General features: G+C 35.6%; 1 protein-coding gene across 4 annotated transcripts in view; it reads left to right on the top strand.

Annotated features, from left to right (window-relative positions):
• SPATA6 (spermatogenesis associated 6) overlaps window positions 1-19,647 on the top strand; it is a 218,428-nt gene that overhangs the window by 97,319 nt on the left and 101,462 nt on the right. For 2 of the 4 annotated variants that reach the window (XM_030942935.1, XM_030942933.1), the window contains exons 10-11: window positions 12,725-12,909; window positions 16,854-16,953. The exons of 1 other annotated variant lie outside the window; for it this stretch is intronic. In XM_030942935.1, the coding sequence (XP_030798795.1) occupies window positions 12,725-12,909; window positions 16,854-16,953 (285 nt within the window). The remainder of the gene's footprint in view (window positions 1-12,724; window positions 12,910-16,853; window positions 16,954-19,647) is intronic. One more of the 4 variants, XM_030942934.1, reaches the window with a different exon arrangement.

Genomic DNA, 19,647 nt, shown 5'->3' with positions numbered 1-19,647 from the left:
AAAAAAAAAAACAATTAAATTGTGGATACTTTTGATCTGTGTGCTATTTTCTCCATGTTGTGACCCATCTTAAGGCTTTGGCTTACCCTGAGGCTTTGCTGTCTTCTTCACATGGTAGAAAATGATGGAAAATATGGAGAAGCCTTATCTGTTTCTTAAAAGCCTGGGCCTGGGATTGACACACCATTCTTACCTACATTCTATTGCCAATAACTAATCACATTCTGTCACCTAGATGCAAAGATTACTTCTTAGCAACAATTTTACTCTGGAGGAGGAAAAGCTGAATTGTGGTGGACAGCCAGCCATTTCTATCACACCCATAATATTCTGTTCCTTTCCGCTCCTAGTATCTCTTTATCTCTTTAAAAAAGATTATGTGACCAACACTATTATGCTAGAAATATAAAATTAGCAAAACTAGAAATTGTCTCTGCCCTCATGGATATTTCATGGTAGTAAAGGAAGGAGACATACTAACAAAATCACAAACATTCATACGTACTTGGAACTGTGATACATATTATGGAGGATATACATATTGCTTTGATATTATATACTGAGATGGTGTGACCTGGTTGAGGAGAATGGAAAAGGTATTTTGAGGATGTTGAGCTTTGAAGATGAATAGGGGAGGGAAGAGCATGTGCAATAGGAAAGGTAAAATAGCATTTAGTAAGGTTTGGTGTCTAAGCAACTAAAAGATTGGTGTTGCTGGAAGTAAAGACATGAATAGGTACATGGTGTAAATTGAGCCTGTAGAAGCAAGTAGGGATCAAATCTTTTAGGCCATATTGGAGATTTTGGTAATCATACTAAGTACAATGGGAGCAAGTGAAATGATTTTAAACAGCAAGGTGACATGGCTAGATTTATACTTTGAAAATATCACTGTGAATTGCAGCATGGAAAATGAATTGCACTGGGAAAAGAGTGAATGGTAGTAGACAAGTTAGTAGGCTATTGAATAGTCAAAGTGAGAAGTGATAGATTAGATTGGGGTAGTAGTAATGGAGGGTGATAGCAGTAGAGATATTAGACAGATATTTAGAATTAATGTTGGAAAAGTAGACCTGAAAAATGGAAACAATGTGCTGTGTGACGATGTTTTGGTCAGCGATGGACCACAAATATGGCAGTAGTTTTGTAAGATTATAATGTCTATTTTTAGTGTACTTTTTCTATGTTTAGGTCTGATACACAAATCCTTATCACTCTGTTACAATTGCTTACAGCATTCGGTACAGTAACAAGTTGTACAGGTTTGTAGCCTAGATACAATAGGCTATACCATTATAGCCCAGCTGTGTTGTAGACTCTACAGTCTAGATTTATGTAAGTACACTCTATGATGTTTGCATGGAGACAAAATCGCCTAATGATGCATTTCTCGGAAGGTATCCCTATTGTTAAGCAATGCATACTTATCAATGAGAGCACATGACTGAATGTGTTCTTATAGAGAAAAATTTGATGTTTTGAAGATGTTCTCTACCTAGAGTAATTTAAAAATTAGGTAGATCCCAGTAAAAACACTTCTAGGCTTTTTTATTTTATTTTATTTTTTTAATTCCAGGAGCTAGGCAAAAATAGCCAGGAAGGCTTTGAAATCAGAGAGAATTAAAAGGAACTTAGCTCTACAATGTTAAGAAAAATTATTAGATTTCTGATTTTCACAACTCAGTGTTTGATGATAACATTTGTTGATACAGGAAAATGTACCAAGGACTAGGCTGGAGTTCACAGAATTCTAAATTTTTCTGCACATTTCTGTTTATCTTGTTTAGGCTTTGGAGAGTCTCTGTCAGTGTTTGTTAGCCCACAAGCTTAAAAATCATAGACCAGGGCTTAAAAATCAACCACATGACACTTGTCCCATCCTGAAGGGGATTTACCTTTAAGAAGTTACTGAACTTTTGTTTCTAGCAGGTTAGATGGGAAGGAAAGCAGGCAAAGGGAAGGATAGAGGCCTGAGGGTGATGGAGGAACATAGCACAGGAGATAAAGAATAGTAAGATAAATGCTGTTTCTTTCAAATTAGAATGTGAAGGTATCTCAAAGGCAAATGGTTTTAACTTTTTATATTTTTAATTTGCCTTGGCTGACAAATCTTTTAAGGAAGGAATTTTTAGAATCTGAATTAAAAAATAAATTTTGTCATAGCAGTTAGGAAATATAGACCACTGGATGTGTGAGATTTTGCTTCTTTCCATTCTAAGGTACCTTTCAGTTTTATTTATATAAAAAATTCTCCAGAGTTGCCATTGTAAGTCTAAAACATCCTTGGTGAAATCATGCTGTTTAGAAAAATAAGTGTATGAAGTTCTAGTATGAATACATGTAGGAAGCTTGAATATAACTTGGAAGGGGCGTAGGCCTAGACTGAAATAAATCCATGAGTCTGGCAGTATTAGTCAAATCTATTACTTGTGCGCATTTTGTCTTTGTGCCTCATTTTAATAGTTGCTTATTTCAAATTGAAGACTGGACACATTTGCAATTCTAGAAACATGGAAGATTTGGAGGCAGTCTCTCCCAGAGGATTTCTCTCATGAAGAAAACAATTTAAAAAAAACAAAAAAACAGAGGAACGTTTTCATGGTATTTTGACAAGTGACCCAGGGCAAAGTTTTTACTATAAGGATGTTGGTACAATGAGAACAGCTGAACCTGTGAGTCTTTGGTCCTGGCTCAAAAATGGATTTAGTAGCTTTTGTCTGTTCACTTCTCTAGAAACTTTCTTTTATAGACTCCCCTCAAAAGGTGACAAAGACAGAGGGATACATATTAGTATTTTTAGTAATGAGACACATTTCTCCCTGGCATACAAATTTTCAAATATAATCAAATAATAGGTTACTGAAAGTGTTCTGCATTTCTGAAAGACAGAGTAACTCAGTGATTGAGAGCTTAACCAAAGGAAATTGGAGCTGAGATTCAGTACCAAGACCCACTTCACCATTATAGCCAGAGAGACACCTGGAGAAGCTAAAAGAAGTCACAGAGGAATTTGGTATTTCTAAGTTGAAGATCTTAGCTGTGGTGGCAAAAGGGCCTATTGGATCTTACTGGACTTCTAGGATTGTCAGCTGCCATCTGGTCAGAAGTCCATCGCAGTAACTGAATAATCTGTTGATATCATGCAAAGCTGAGTATGACATAATACAGTATGGGAGAGCACCACCTTGACAGTCTTAGTGTTGTCTCTGAAAGAGGAAGGTTAATGGCTGATATTTATATGATTTTGGGAACTGGGCTTGAGTGTTTTAAGAGAGCTTTCAATGTGGGAATCTGGTAGGCAAAGTTTGTGATATAAAAGTTTAGGATTAATGGAATAAAGGCCTGGGTCTTAAAGAAAGTCTTGACAAGTAAACACTATTTTGATAAGGAAGGGATTTGTTCAGTTGAGTGATCTGTTGTCCTGAGAAGGGAACTGTTTGCCAGGATTCAGAATCTGTTGTTTTGAGAAGGTAGCTGATTGATGATTGAGCAGTCTGTTGCTCAGGTAAATGATTTATGGGAAGGTCTTGAAGAAAATAACGAAGGTTTATAGCTTTATTTTCCTGGGTAAGAATTGAGGAACTCATGAGAATGTCATGTTTTAGTAGGTAGGTCTTAGTTCTTTGTTATGATAGTTAAGCCATATGAATGCGTATGGTCTCAGTTCTCATGTCTTCACTAAAGTTACATATTTTTCCATTAGTGTGTTGTACATTGTTTATTAGACATATTCCTAGAAACCTTGTGGCTTGTTCCTATTGTGAATGCACTTTTTTTTTTTTTTGGTAAAATTACATTTTTGTTGTTTTACTGATGTATAGGTTTGGAATTGATTTTTGTTTGACAATCTTGTAATAGATGTTCTTGGATTTTTTTATAGTGGTAAACTTATCATCTACATATAAAGAATTTTATTTTTGCCTTTCGTAATATTTGTCTCAGCTTACCAGGATCTTCAGTACCACAAATAAAAGTGGCAATAGTGAATGTGGCAGAGACATTTCTTACTTACTGGCTATACACACACTTTCCCATACTTCTAAGCCCAATTGCCGGTAGATGGGGCCTAGTTCTAGCCAAGAGACTGTGCATGGAAATTATGTGGGTCAGTTCCAGGGCAAAGCATAGAAGAGTTAACATAAACATCGATATGTTTAGCTGTGTCCCCACCCAAATTTCAACTTGAATTGTATCTCCCAGAATTCCCCTGTGTTGTGGGAAGGACCCAGGGGGAAGTAATTGAATCATGGGGACTGGTCTTTCCCATGCTGTTCTCCTACTAGTAAGTAAGTGTCAAGAGATCTGAGGGCTTTATCAGGGGTTTCTGTTTTTGCTTCTTCCTCATTCTCTCTTGCTGCCACCATATAAGAAGTGCCTTTTGCCCTCAGCCATGAACGTGAAACCTCCCCAGCCTTGTGGAACTGTAAGTCAAACTTCCTTTTCTTCCCAGTCGTGTGTATGTCTTTTTTTTTTTTTTTTTTTTTTTTTGAGACGGAGTCTTGCTGTGTCGCCCAGGCTGGAGTGCAGTGGCCGGTTCTCAGCTCACTGCAAGCTCCGCCTCCCGGGTTTACGCCATTCTCCTGCCTCAGCCTCCCGAGTAGCTGGGACTACAGGCGCCCGCCACCACGCCCGGCTAGTTTTTTGTATTTTTTTAGTAGAGACGGGGTTTCACCGTGTTAGCCAGGATGGTCTCGATCTCCTGACCTCGTGATCCGCCCATCTCGGCCTCCCAAAGTGCTGGGATTACAGGCTTAAGCCACCGCGCCCAGCCCTTGTGTATGTCTTTATCAGCATTGTAAAAACAGACTGATACAATAAATTGGTACCAGTACAGTGGGGCGTTGCTGAAAAGATACCAGGAAATGTGGAAACGACTTTGGAACTGGGTAACAGGCAGAGGTTGGAACAGTTTGGAAGGCTCAGAAGAAGACAGGAAAATGTGGGAAAGTTTGGAACTTCCTAGTGACTTGTTGAATGGCTTTGGCAAAAATTCTGATAGCGATATGGTCAATAAAATCCAGGCTGAGGTGGTCTCAGATGGCGATGAGAAGCTTTTTGGGAACTGGAGTAAAGGTGACTCTTGTGAAGAAACTGGCAGTGTTTTGCCCCTGCCCTAGATATTTGTGGAACTTTGAACTTGAAAAAGATGATTTAAGGTATCTGACAGAATAAATTTCTAAGCAGCAAAGCATTCAAGAGGTGACTTGGGTGCTATTAAAGGCATTCTGTTTTATAAGGGAAGCAGAGCATAAAAGTTTGCAAAATTTGCAGGCTGACTATGCGATAGAAAAGAGAAACCTATTTTCTGGGGAGAAATTCAAGCCAGCTGCAGAAATTCGTGTAAGTAGCAAGGAGCCTGATATTAATCCCCAAGACCATGGGGAAAATGTCTCCAGGTCATGTCAGAGACCTTCACGGCATCCCCTCCCAATCACAGGCCCAGAGCCCAGTAGGAAAAAGTGGTTTCATGGACTGGGCCCAGCCAGGGTCCCTGTGCTGTGTGCAGCCTAGGGACTTGGTGCCCTGTGTCTCAGACACTCAAGCCATGGCGAAAGGGGCCAATGTACAGCTTGAGCTGTGGCTTCAGAGTGTGGAAGCCCCAGGCACTGGCAGCGTCCATGTGGTGTTGAGCCTGTGAGTGCACAGAAGTCAAGAATTGAGGTTTGGGAACCTCTGCCTAGTTTTCAGAAGATGTATGGAAACTCCTGGATGCCCAGGCAGAAATTTGCTGCTGGGGCAGAGCCCTCATGGAGAACCTGTGCTCAGGCAGTGCAGAGGAGCCCCCATACAGAGTCCCTACTGGGGCATTGCCTAGTGGAGTGTGAAAAGAGGGCCACCATCCTCCAGGCTGCAGAATGGTAGATCTACTGACAGCTTGCACCATGCGCCTGGGCCACAGACACAATGCCAGCCTTTGAAAGCAGCAGGAGAGAGACTGTATCCTGCCAAACCACAGGGGTGGAGCTGCCCAAGACCATGGGAACCCACATCTTGCATCAGTGTGAGCTGGATGTGAGATATGGAGATCATTTTGGAGCTTTAAGATTTGACTACCCCAGTGGATTTCGGATTTTCATGGGCCCTGTAACCCCTTTGTTTTGGCCAGTTTCTCTCATTTGAAACAGCTGTATTTTCCCAGTACCTGTACCCCCATTGTGTCTAGGAAGTAACTAGCTTGTTCTTGGTTTTACAGGCTCATAGGCAGAAAGGGACTTGCCTTTCTCAGATGAGACTTTGGACTGTGGACTTTTGGGTTAATGCTAAAATGAGTTCAGACTTTGGGGGACTGTTGGGAAGGCATGATTGGTTTTGAAATGTGAGAACATGATATTTGGAGGTGCCAGGGGTGGAATGATATGGTTCGGCTGTGTTCCCATCCAAATCTCAACTTGAATTGTATCTCCCAGAATTCCCACGTGTTGTAGGAGGGACCTTGGGGGAAGGAAATTGAATCATGGGGTCCTGTCTTTCTCATGCTATTCTTGTGATAGTAAATAAGTGTCATGAGATCTGATGGGTTTATCACGGGTTTCTGCTTTTGCTTTTTCCTCATTCTGTCTTGCCCCCACCCTGTAAGAAGTGCCTTTCACCCTCAGCCATGATTGCAAAACCTCCCCAGCTGTGTGGAACTGTAAGTCTAATTAAACCTCCTTTTCTTCCAGTCTTGTGTGTGTCTTTATCAGCAGCATGAAAATGGACTAATGCAAACACTCTTATTATTACAGTGATAATGAAGCTTCAGGTTCTAGGTGGTACAGTTATAATTTGTTTAGCATGTTTTATCAGCATAAGTCCTTGGGCAGTTTTATATAATTTCTCTTGCTAAACTGTATTACCATATAGTGGAGGAAAAATGAACCTTTATTATGTAAAGCCACTGATTTTCAAACTTAATTTGCTACTGCAGTATTGCCTAACATGCTATAGTGTAGACTAATGTAGTATGTATTCTTGTCTTTGATAGGATCATCTGTAAATTTCCACACATACAAATATTATTTGCAGTAAAGTTTTGTTAGCTATCCTTTAGCAAGTTAAGGAAGTTCCCTTGAAATTCCTTGTTTGAATAGAATATACATATTAATAATGAGTGGATATTGAATATCATCAAATGCTTTTTCTAGCACCTGTTGAGATGACAATTTTTTAATGGTGAATTGATAAATGTTCTAATGATAATCCATCCTTGTATTATTTGAATAAAGTGCCTTGTCATGTTGTGTTCTTTTAGCTTATTCTTTAGCATTCCTGAATTAAAATAATTTAGTTGTGATTTTTCCATATATGGCCACAGCTGAGGGTGGCCTATAATTATCCTTTCTTGTACTGTCCTTGAATGGTTTGGTAGCATTGTTGTGATCACGTTGTAACTTTAGTTGGGAATGTTTTCTTTCTTTCTCGGAAAGTTTGTCAGTTTGTTCTTTAGCTGTGTATATTGGATTATTGGTGAATTGCATTGTGAGCCCATCCTTTGTGGAACTTTCCTTGTAGAAATCCTGTTAGGCTTGGGCTATGAGAGTTTGCAACTTGTTTCTGCCATAGATCCCTCATATATAATTGGTCCGGAACACCCACTGCTTAACAGCTGTTTGATTTTGCTTTTATCTTCTTACCAATAAAGTACAGGTAATAAAAATACCTACCTCGTTAGGTTGTTGTGAGGATTTAAAAAGTTATTTCTATGTAAGTGAATAGAACAGTTGTCTAAGAGGGGAGGGGTTCCCCTTAAGAACTGATATATTTGGGAATTATTTTCTTATTGTATTATTTTAGAATAGCTTTTAAATTCAGCTTCACTGAAAAAAAGTAAGTCTTACTTAAACCAAATCAGATAGTGCACATACAAATGTTTAAATCAGATAAGATAGGAATTGATCATTTACTTGATGTAAGATTCACTAAGGAATGTTCTTGGCAAGATTGAGAAACTGATTTCGGTTACCCATATCTACTTTTCCCCTTTCAGAACCATACTTTCCTCTGGCCATCCTGCAAGTCGTTCCTGCACTGTACTTCTGTCCTATGGTCCTTATTCTCAACTACTTCTCAGCTAATTCCATTTGAATGATTTGTATTTATTTCTGAACTCTTCTGCCCTATGACAGAAGAGAAACTTTAGAGAATAGTGTGTGATATAGGCACTATGTAGGCTTACAACAAATATTTGTTGAGTAACTGAATTTTCTAGTTCCCATTATTTGTAGTAGTAAATTCTCACCCACACTCATTTGACCTTGAGGTTTTTGTAAATATAACATTTTTATGGCCATTAATATGATTTGTCAACTTACTGTGTAAGCAACTTTTCAGGAATCTTATTTCATAAGTGTGGTATAAAAACACTACATATCATAGATTTGAAGAGCATATCATTAATCACGATGGATTTAGTGTATGAAATTTCCTTTTTTACCTGTACCAGTTTCAGATTAGTTTAAAAATATTTTTCCATCTTGATACATTTTAGCATTTGCCATATTGAAACTGTTGCATTTGTGGGTTCATAGAAAGTCATTTAAAAAACTATTTTCATAAATGTTAAAAAGAGGCCTTTTTTATGCTGAAGTGTAAATGCCATACACAGAAGAAAATTATCTTTCATGAGCCAAGCTCTCCACTAGTGTTTTCACTTTTCTTTCATTTAATTTTTGTGTCAAGTCTGTAAGATTATGTCTTCAGTTTATAGGTAAGGAAACTAAACCCTCAATAGGGTAAATGACTTGCTCACGGTCTCATAAACAGCAGGGATTTGAACTCAAGTTTTTGGATTCTAAGCCAGTATTATTGAAGATACACTCAAGAAATATAACCCTTCTGTGATGAACTAAAGAGATAATATTCCATTTAACTTTTGAAAGGAAATAATTTAAGGGAAACTCACAAGAGCTATGGAAACATTTTTTAAGCTAAGGCTGAAGGCTTTAAGTTTGAAGTGGATTCTTATTAAAGAGACCTGCCCTTTCGTTATACCTCCTAACCCCTTGTTTAGATATAAGACTTTCCAAAACATACACTCTAATTCCATGGAAGGAATACATTCAAGCTGTGTTCACATTGCACAATTACTTCATGTCTATTTAGCTCTAATTTCCTTTCTCATTACTTGTCCTTGATGTCTTATATTCTGTATTGTAACTTTTTTTGAGTTCTCCTGTTATATTTATTTAACACCCGTGATTGTTGTTCCCTGCTTTGTTTGGTACTTTACATGCAGAAGATGCTTAATAAGTGTTGAACACTATTGAGTTACAGCATTTAAGATTCTTGTACAATGTGTCCCTCCCACCTCTATAATGTTCTTTATTACATTCATATAGAAATAGCCAAACTGTTGTTCATTTTTCATCTTTGCTTATCTTTTCTTGTGCCTTTCTCTTTTTCTGAATGGCTTTTCTCCTCCTTTCCTTTACTTATGGCTTTGTTTTCAATTCTGCCTCCTCAATGAGACCTCTACCATTAAGACCATTAGAAGTCTTTCATTCCTTTGAATTTCTTTTTGCAGTTATTGTCATTGGAATGTGTTTGACACTTCAGCATATCTTATTGTCATTTATCCTTCTGTGTATGCAATGTCTTATCTGGATTGTGAGTTTAAATTTTTATATTTCTTTAGGTTTGAGTATTAGCTAACATGTTCAAGAGATTCTCAGTGAATATTCTGATAGAAATTCAGTGGTAGTTAACCTATAAAAGGCTTTATATAAAGCATTGCTGACTAGTTTGGGGAGAAAATTTAGCAGATAAAAATGAAGTGATCTGCCATCTAACGTGTCTCAATTGACATTGAAATTGTTAAAAAGAAAATAATCCAGGCCAAGTGGCTCATATTTGGATATATTCTAGAAACAGCAGTGTGATACCTTCTCCCACTTCCTTTTTCTTTCTTGTCTTGTCTTTTTTTTTTTTTTTTTTCTTTTTCTTTGAGACAGAGTCTTGCTATGTCACCCAGGCTGGAGTGCAGTGGTGCAATCATAGCTCACTGCAACGTAGAACTCCCGAGCTCAAGTGTTCCTCCTGCCTCCGCCTCCTGAATAGTTGAGACTACAGGTGTGAGCTACCTATTCTGTGTCTCTTAACATATGCACTTACATTGTTGACCATGAACCTCCTTTATCTTGTTTTTAACATTTACTGTGTTTTTGTTTTGTCTCTGAATAGCTAAAAATGGAGCAATTTTATTTTTTTCTTCAATCTCGATCACATATTTCTTGTTGGTCAGTTATTGGGGACTGTAACTGAGTCATTTGCACTATGTTCTGTTAGGTTCTGGAATGAAAGCATGATTCTCTCAGCTGACCACTGACTTATTATTTGTTGTAATTTTGGAAAATAGTGAAAAGTATGGTAGTGTTGAAGCAAAGCCTATGCTGGACTTAGGTTTTAATAACAAATGACATACATTTATTGGGCAACTAATTTATACATCTAGACATTCTGCAATATAGTTTAAGTAAATAATGGAAGATCTATAAGCTAGCTGTTATTAGCTTTATTTTTCATGTGAGGAAATGAGTCTGAGAAGAATTAGATAGCTGTCTAAAAGGTCAAATATTTAACAACTAGCACTGCTGTAACATAAACTCTTAAAAGCAGGGACTTTGTTTTGTTCACTATTGTAGTCCCAACACTTAAGACATGACTGGGACTCAGATATTTGTTAAATGAATCCAGTTCCTCTCCTCTTATTCTCTCTTGAACTCAACTTCAGATTTTCACTCCTGTCACTCCATGAAAGCTATTTTTGTTGATGTTATTAATGACCTCACTGTTACTAACATCCAAAGATCTTGTCTTTTCTAACTTGACCTCTCAAGTTATATTTACCCATTAGTTACTCCCCTTTCCTTGAAATTCATTGTTTACTGACTTCCAAAATAACACATTCTCTTGTTTCTTTCCTTTCTTCCCTGGCTACTCTTCAGTAATGTTTTCTTTTCCTCTTTCATGCCTCTAAATATTGGAGTATTCTCAGGGCTAATTCTTCAGATGTTTTCTACTTTTGATTTACTTTTACTTCCTTGGCAATATCACCCAGTGCAATACCTTTAAATACCACTTAGATGCTAGTAATTACCAGTTTATATTTTTATCCTGGACTTTTCCCCAAACTCTGCTCTAATACATTGAATTATTAATAGATTAATAGATATGAAGCTTAATATGTCCAAAACTAGACTCCTAATATCTTAATTTTCTATACTTACAGTTGGAAGAGTATATCTAATTTATACAAACCCAATCCTTCTAGTTGATTAGGACAGAAAACCTTCGTGTCATCTTTGACATTGAGACCAGTTTCGACCTGTTGGCTGTGTCTTCTAAATATATTCTGAATCTGATCACTTCTCACCTCCATTGCAATCTTTCTGGCCCAAGCCAGCATCCTTTTCCAGATTTTATTATAATAGGTTCCTAGCTGATTTCCTGCCAGGACCCTTGGCCCCTCTGTAGACTATTCTCAATATAATAGCCTGGGGTGTCCTATTTATAGAAGGAAAAAGTCAGGGCATGTTTTTCTCTCAGAATAAAAGACTAAATTCTTAAAACCTACCTTTTTGACCTCATTTCTTACTACTCAGTGCAGCTCCACTGGCTCCCTTGCTAATATCAAGCATGTCCTCCTACTACTCCCAAGATCTTTGCATTTATTTTTCTCTCTTCTGGCATAGTCCTTCCACAGATAATCTTCGTGACAGGTCTTACGGTCTTTACTGAGGTCGTCAGGTCTGTGTGAGGTTCCTACTGAGTATCCCATTTAAAATTACAGTTCCTTTCCTGCATACCCTTTTCCATCCCACCCAGCAGCACTTAACCCACCTTCTTCTCATGTTACTTAATATCCTTTAACACACTCTATTCTACTTCTTTATCATGGTGTGTTTTTGTGTTTTACATTTATCTCTTCTTATTAGACTATATATTTTACCAGAATGTAAGTTCCATAGGAGCAGGAATGTATTCATTTGTCTTTCCTTATTTGTTCATGTGTCCATTCTCAGAACAAATGAAATAGTGAATGAGTATTAGACCTGAATTTGAATCTAGTTCTGTTTGACCTGATAGCTAAACTAGGCTACCATTTGGTTTATGTGGATATATTATTTGTTTTAGACACACACACCCCTATGCAAACCCCACCACTACTCAAAAGCCTTTTGAAGTAATGTCTTATAAATTTTATATATAATGAACAATCTTGATATATTTAATATTTAATCTTACACTGACTAATTACTATATTCCGAATTTTATCTTTAAATATAGCTGTGCGGCCGGGCGCGGTGGCTCAAGCCTGTAATCCCAGCACTTTGGGAGGCCCAGACGGGCGGATCACGAGGTCAGGAGATCGAGACCCTCCTGGCTAACACGGTGAAACCCCGTCTCTACTAAAAAATACAAAAAACTAGCTGGGCGAGGTGGCGGGCGCCTGTAGCCCCAGCTACTCGGGAGGCTGAGGCAGGAGAATGGCTTAAATCCGGGAGGCGGAGCTTGCAGTGAGCTGAGATCCGGCCACTGCACTCCAGCCTGGGCGACAGAGCGAGACTCCGTCTCAAAAAAATAAATAAATAAATAAATATAGCTGTTGCATGTATTTGTTTTATTACTTTTATAAAATTAGTGTGTGTGCACACACATATTACTACTGTGCATACTATATTACTATATTTTGTTATATACGTGTGTATCTGTATGTGTAGATCTATATATATAATTTTTAAAACAGGTTATCAGGACACCCCATGGGAGAGACTTCGATGACTCTTTAGAAAAGTGTGAAGAGTATTTGAGCCCAAGGTCGTGTAGTAAGCCCCAGCATTCAGCGAGGACCTTACTAGTCCATTCAGCACCCTCAACAATGCCAAAGCATTCTCCAAGCCCTGTGTTAAATAGAGCTTCTCTCAGGGAAAGGTAATTATGTGTGGTCTTCATTTCTGTACTGATCTTTGAATAATAAGTATTAGAAGGGAAAGCAGCAATTATGCATGTGAAATGAATATCTATAAAAGTGTAATTTGATTTTAAGAGGCTTAAATTGTTTTTGTTTAAAATATATTACATATTAGATAATGTTAGATATTTCTTCCTAGCACAGTTCTCTAGATGTGGGTTTATTCACCAGATATGGGTCACATTAACCCTAATTACAGATTATAGTTTTTAAAAGTGAAAAGTAATATATATGATTGTTTTTAGTAGATTCAGAGGAATTTAATATTACAGGCTTGCCTTAAGTGTAAACACAACACAGATTATATTTTTTATTTAGTCATAATGGCTATCTATATATTGTTGGTAGATGGTATCTAGTTTTCTCAAACAACCTTCTCCCAACTCCCTAAGAGCATCTTAATCGTGTAAAGATTCCAACTCTCCCTTTAAAAATGCTATGGCAGCCAGAGTCTGATCCTGTTATAATTTAGATGTGAAATAAATAGTTCCTTTTCATATATTTTAAAATTGAAATTGGAAATTCCTTGCCTCTGTCACAAATAGTAATATAGAAAACCATGTTTCTGTAATAAGTTGAAAAGAAATCAATCCTGGTGAAAAAAATTATGTAAGTTTTTTCTGTATGTAAGAGAAACACTGTCAACAACGTGGAAATCGATGTATCTTTACAGCTGGTGTCAGAAAGCGAAAGTAAGCACACCAAATTCCTGTAGTGTATTGGGGTCATCAGGCATCATTAACAAAGATTTAATTAGCTGTAGAGAATACATTGAAAGTTTAACTCAAAACTGATGATTTGAACAACAGTGTATTAGTTTGGATGCTGTATTAAAACAAATCTATTTTAAACATACTGGTTTGTCTGTTTACTTATTAGCTTTGCAAGCATTCATAATGGATATATGGAGGCATGTTGTAGACCCCAATCCTGAGATACGTAATTTTGATTAAGGTTGCTTCTAGTTCATTAGAGTCAGGCCTGTGGTGGGGTTGGGAGGATCATGGAATCGTTAACATAGGTGCACACACAAACAACAACAACATCATAAAAAATTCAGGAGAAAAACTGAAAGAGAGGTTTTTCTGCTGAAGTTGATAACTTGCATCTCAGTGTCAGGGGACTTTCCTTGATTTCCTCATCTGCCCAGCTGTTTAGACATACAGTTGGTGCTCCTTTCTTTTTATCAACTTTTAGAAATCATCTCTAGTGATTTTATTGATTAGGTCCTTTGTCATCTCTGTAAATTTTCCAGAATTTCTTAAATCTGTATTTCCTTGGATATGTTTTTATTTACTTTTATAAGAAACTTTTATAAATAAATACTTTTACAAATGAGTATTTACTTTTATAAATAAATTTATGTTTTTATTTACTTTTATAAATACTTTTATTTTTCTACCTTTTCACATATTTTGTAGAACTCTCCAATTGTAAACCTACCACTCTAGTACAGTATTAATTTTAGTTCTGTGTTACTTTATCTTTGTATACAATTTTGTTCCAGCTTTTGACCTCAGTCTTTTCTGGATTGATAAATTTGTCATTGAGGCTATATTCAAAAATTCTTCATTGATGACAGTTAAAGTTAGCTGCCCCTTTATTCATATTTCAGTATGGGGAAGGGCTTAGAGTAGATAGCGATGGCATTTACACATTATTTTCACTCAGGATGATAGATGTAGTAAGTTCTTTGCTAGAAGAAAATGAGTGATTCTAATGTTAAACATTATCTATTTTAACTATAACTTGAGGAAGGTTAGGTAATTTTAAAATAAAAGAATACAATGGCAATTTAGTTTTGAATTTCCCTATACAAATTAACATTTTATTGGTATACTCTCTGGGACAGGCATGACAGATAAGCTTTTTTTTACTTTCACTAAAGCAGAACACCTTTGATTTGAGTGTATTTTCTAAATATCTAGATTAGTCTCTAAAGGAAGATAAAATGTCTAAGGCATACTACTAGGAACAAAAACATTTTATTCTTTTCAACACTCAGTACTGCATCTTTAAATATAAGACATTCTCTGAAATGGCTTTTTCTAGGTCACTAAGCAGTATACTTGTAGGGTGTTTATACAATCTATTGAAATCAATAAACAATTTAAACCGATATAAATGTAGATTGTATGTTCCAGGCAAAATTGGAAGTTTTGCGTGGGCGCTGTATGACAGAACATACAGTTATAGGAGTTTATCTTTGTAAATATTTATTGAAATTAAATAAGTTTTCTCTAAGATTGCAGTAAAATGCTGACTCCTTAATCGTGTATATAAACAGATTTTTAGAAACTTTCCCAATGGCTTTAATCAAATCAATTTATTTATTTATAGTGAAGGTGGATTTTGCTTTGTGCCCATTTAAGAAATTCCTCCAGTGAAGTTAGCACAACATAAAATGGTTTCAATTTTGGTTATAAGTGTTATATTTCAGAAGTTATTTCCTTCTCGATGTGTAAATATTAATATTATCATTTAAAATTTGTGTGAAGTTTTGAGTTATTACTAAAATTAGACCAAGAAATACTAGCAAATCTACTGAAAAAGGAGCTGATACTCTTTTGAATCATGCTTAAAGTTTTGACTTTTATAAATGAAATTAGATTGGCAAGCAAACATTCCTTATCCCACAGCACAGACTAGTGGATCCTCTAATAGTATCATTGAAGAGATCCAGTGGATCCTCACAGCTGAATAGTTGGATCTCAGATTTCCGAGATGTGCTATATATATTGCAAATAATAAAGTCTGCTAATTTATTTTTCATAGGTGCAATAGAACTTGCTTTTGCATATACAGGAGATTAAAATTTAGATAATTGATTATTCATTATTTATTGCATTTTTAAAGTAGATTATATAAAACATTTATCCTGTTTAGTGGTTTATACTTTGTATAAACATATGATATTGTAGCTTTTAAGAACAAACTGGATTCATGCCTATAATCCCAGCACTTTGGGAGGCCAAAGCGGGCGGATCACGAGATCAGGAGTTTGAAACCAGCCTGACCAACATGGTGAAACCTGTCTCTACTGAAAATACAAAAATTAGCCAGGTGTAGTGGCGGGCAATCCCAGATACCCAGGAGGCTGAGGCAGGAGAATTGCTTGAACCTGGGAGGCGGAGGTTGCAGTGAGCCGAGATCGCGCCATTGCACTCCAGCATGGGTGACAGAGCAAGACTCCATCTCAAAAAAAAAAAAAAAAAAGGACAAACTGGGAAGAAAAAAAGGCAAAGATTTAAGCAACATAGCAACATTTTACCTATTTCATTATTATATGAAAAAAGTCATTTATCTATACTAGTGTCAGTTGTGAATTTGAGAAGGGCATAGGAAAGAGAAAGGGATGCTTTGTTTCTTCTTTCACATCTTTAATTTCAACCCCCAGAATCTAATAATAAAGTCGTATTTTTCAGTTTTTTAGATGCATTTATTCATAGCTGAGACTAGAGAGATGATATCATCTGTGTTGAAAAGAAACCATTTAACTTCTGTGTTGCTCTGCATTCTGAAAAAATGAGCATGATTAAATTGTAAATATTTTTATCTATTATATACATTTTGTTTCATTTCATAAAATTAGGTATTTTTTTCTCAGCAGAAAGGAATTTTTTCACATAGCTTGAGGGTATAATTACTAGAGAATAGGAAGGATATGTAAAGGCATTGTACATAGAATTACTGTTTTAATATGAAAATCTGTATCTTTAATTAAAGCTCCAGATAATTACATGTGGAAATCATTAAAATGGTCAGATATGTAGGTATGTTCTCCCAAATGTATGCCAACCTTTATTCAGACTATTTGGTGAACATATGGTGAAAACTTGATAGTATAACGTAGAATCAGTACCTGATTTTAGTAATAAAAATAAAACTTATTTTATGCCTACAGGTTTCATTCTGACTGGTGTTCACCTTCAAACTGCGATGAGATCCATGACCGGGTAAAAAATGTCTTGAAATCACATCAGGCTCATCAAAGACATTTATATGTTAGTTTCTAAAATTTTCTTTCGAAGGCTATTTATAATAGGTCAAGAAAACCACCAAAGATGCCTAAAGCTTATAAAATTTAGTCACCCGAAAGAAAAAAAGAAAGAAAGCTCCATTTGATGGAAATCAGTGATTTTGCCCAAGGCAACATATCTAAATTCCTGCTTGACCTAGGTCATTATGCAAAATGTTTGAAATAGACCATCTGAACTATGAACAGTGTTAGTGATAATTATCTTATATAAAGTTTCAGTACATAGTGACTTGATGATAATTATTTCACAGCCTTCAAAATATGAGAACTCCTGTTTCATGGTTCAGTATAAAGCAATTTCATCTGTTGCAGATATATTTAATTCTAAATGGTAGCATGAGGGGTAGTGAGAGGTATGTATTTTGAAGAAACTTCTCAGTTAATTTGTATGGTAATTGAATAAAAGAGGAAAAGAACAGGTCAGGTTTGTCAGGTTTAATATTAGAAAAAAATCTATATGAGGATATTTTCTGAGAAAAAGCAGATAAGCATTCATATAAATGACAGCTGGGAAATAATGACAGTACTTTTTTGTGTGTTTGATCTCTTGTTTCATTCATTAGTTTAAAAAGCAATCATTTATCATCAATGTGTGTTGGACACTAAGATTAGTCTTGGGGGATAGAAGGGGTTTATATGACCTTGGGATCAGTTTTTACAGTTTTAAGTTTCTATATACATGCTGTTTTTAAAATTAAACTTCTTTTCAAAGTATGAAAAGGAACACATAGAAAATGTACAAATAGTAAGTAACAGCTTGATAAATTATAAAATTAACAGTCTTATGTAAACTACCTACCAGATCAAGAAATAAAGCAGTTCTGCAGAAGCCCTTCTTGTTCCTGCCAGCTACTGCCATTCCAAGTGTAAACATTATCAAACTTCTAACAAAGTTACTTATCTTCTAGTAGCAAGATATAATATTGCATGTTTTGAACTTTATATAAATGACATCCTACAGTGTCTACTTTTTTATTTTTGTTTCTCTTTGGTTTTTCAGTTCAAGCATTTTTGAAATTTAGACATCTTGTTTTACGTGGCAGTGTAGCAGTAGTTCATTCTTGTTGCCATAAATAAAATGTAATCATACAATACATTTTATTGTATGAAAATGCTACCATTTATTCATTCTTCCATTGTTGGGCATTTAGTTTGTTTGGGGTGTGAGCTGTTACAGAACTGCTGTAAGCAGTATGCACATGTCCTTGGGTGACATTGCATACATTTTATTTGGGTATGTATCTACCAGTGGAATTAATCAGAGGGAATGTGTACACTCAGCTTTAGTAGACACTATCAAAGAATGTTGCACATGGTTTTAACAGTTACACTCCCACTATGGGAGAGTTCTACCAATGTGGGAGAGTTCTACTTGTTTCATATCCTCCCTACTCCTTTGATTGATTGTGTGTGTTTGTTTGTGTGTCTGGGCTTCTATGTGTTTTCATTTGGCATTTTGATAAGTGAAAAGTAATTTATCATATAATGGTTTTAATTTTCTGTGTCCCGTGACGAGTGAATATTCTTATTGGCCATTTGGATATCTTCTTTTGTGTTCACGTCATTTGTTCATTTTTCTACTGTATTGTCTGTCTTTCATTTTTAGGTAAGATTTCCATGTAGATGCTTCATATGAGTTCTTAGATATATGTTTTGCAATTTTCTTTTCCCACTCTGTGCCTTATCTTTTCACTCTTAATAGTATCTTTTGATTAAAAGTAGTTGTTAATTCTAATGAATACAGTTTATCATTTTTCCTTTTTGATTAGCATCTTTATAGTTTTTGTCTACTTTAAGACTTTCTCGTATGTCTTCTAAAGGCCTTTTTTCTTTAACATTTAAATTTATTTTTTAGAATTATTTTTTTCCACGTAGTGGTAGCTAGGAGTCACATTTCAAGAAAGGTTCAAGTCTCGTTATTATAGATTAGTCTGTTTTACTTTCTGGTTCTCTTAATTTTGTTTTATATATTTTGAAGCTATGTCATTGGATGGATTATGGAACTTTAATTATGAAACGTCCCTCTTTATCTCTAGTAATATTCCTTGTTTCACAGTATATTTTATCTGATATTAGTATAGCTATAGCAGCTTTTTTGTCTAGTATATGCATGGTATATAATTTTCAAGTCTTTGGTTTATGTCATTATATGTGAAGGATGTATCTTGTAAGTATCATGTGAATTTTTTTTTTCAAGAATGAAAATCGAGTATTTTTATGTAGGTTGTTTTGTCTTTTGTTTGGATTAATCAAAATTTTAAACAATTTATTTTCCTTTGTATTAACTCATGGTTCTTTTTAAACTATTTTGTTATTGTTTGCCTTATTTCAACATACATACATGACAAATTATTTTTTATGACTTTTCTAATAATATGGGAACATGAGAACATTTAACTGTTTTTAATCTGCTTTCTTTTTTGCTTATCTGTTGTCACACATTTTAATTCTACATGTATAAAACACAAATGATTTTTGTTCATCTGGTAACATTTATTTTAATCACATATTATTATTCATTCTTTCTTGCAATTCACTGTTTCCATTTGGGTTCTAGAATTGTTTTCCTTCTAACATGAAGAACTCTCTTTAATACTTCTTTTTATGTCAGACTCCTGGATAAGAATTCTGATTTTTCTTGAAAACATCTTGGTTCTAT

The sequence above is a fragment of the Rhinopithecus roxellana genome, chromosome 12, assembly GCF_007565055.1.
Source record: "Rhinopithecus roxellana isolate Shanxi Qingling chromosome 12, ASM756505v1, whole genome shotgun sequence".
NCBI classification, from domain to species: Eukaryota; Metazoa; Chordata; class Mammalia; order Primates; family Cercopithecidae; genus Rhinopithecus; species Rhinopithecus roxellana.
The sequence above is the reverse complement of the archived record's forward strand: the minus strand, read 5'-3'. Positions and strand labels throughout refer to the sequence as shown.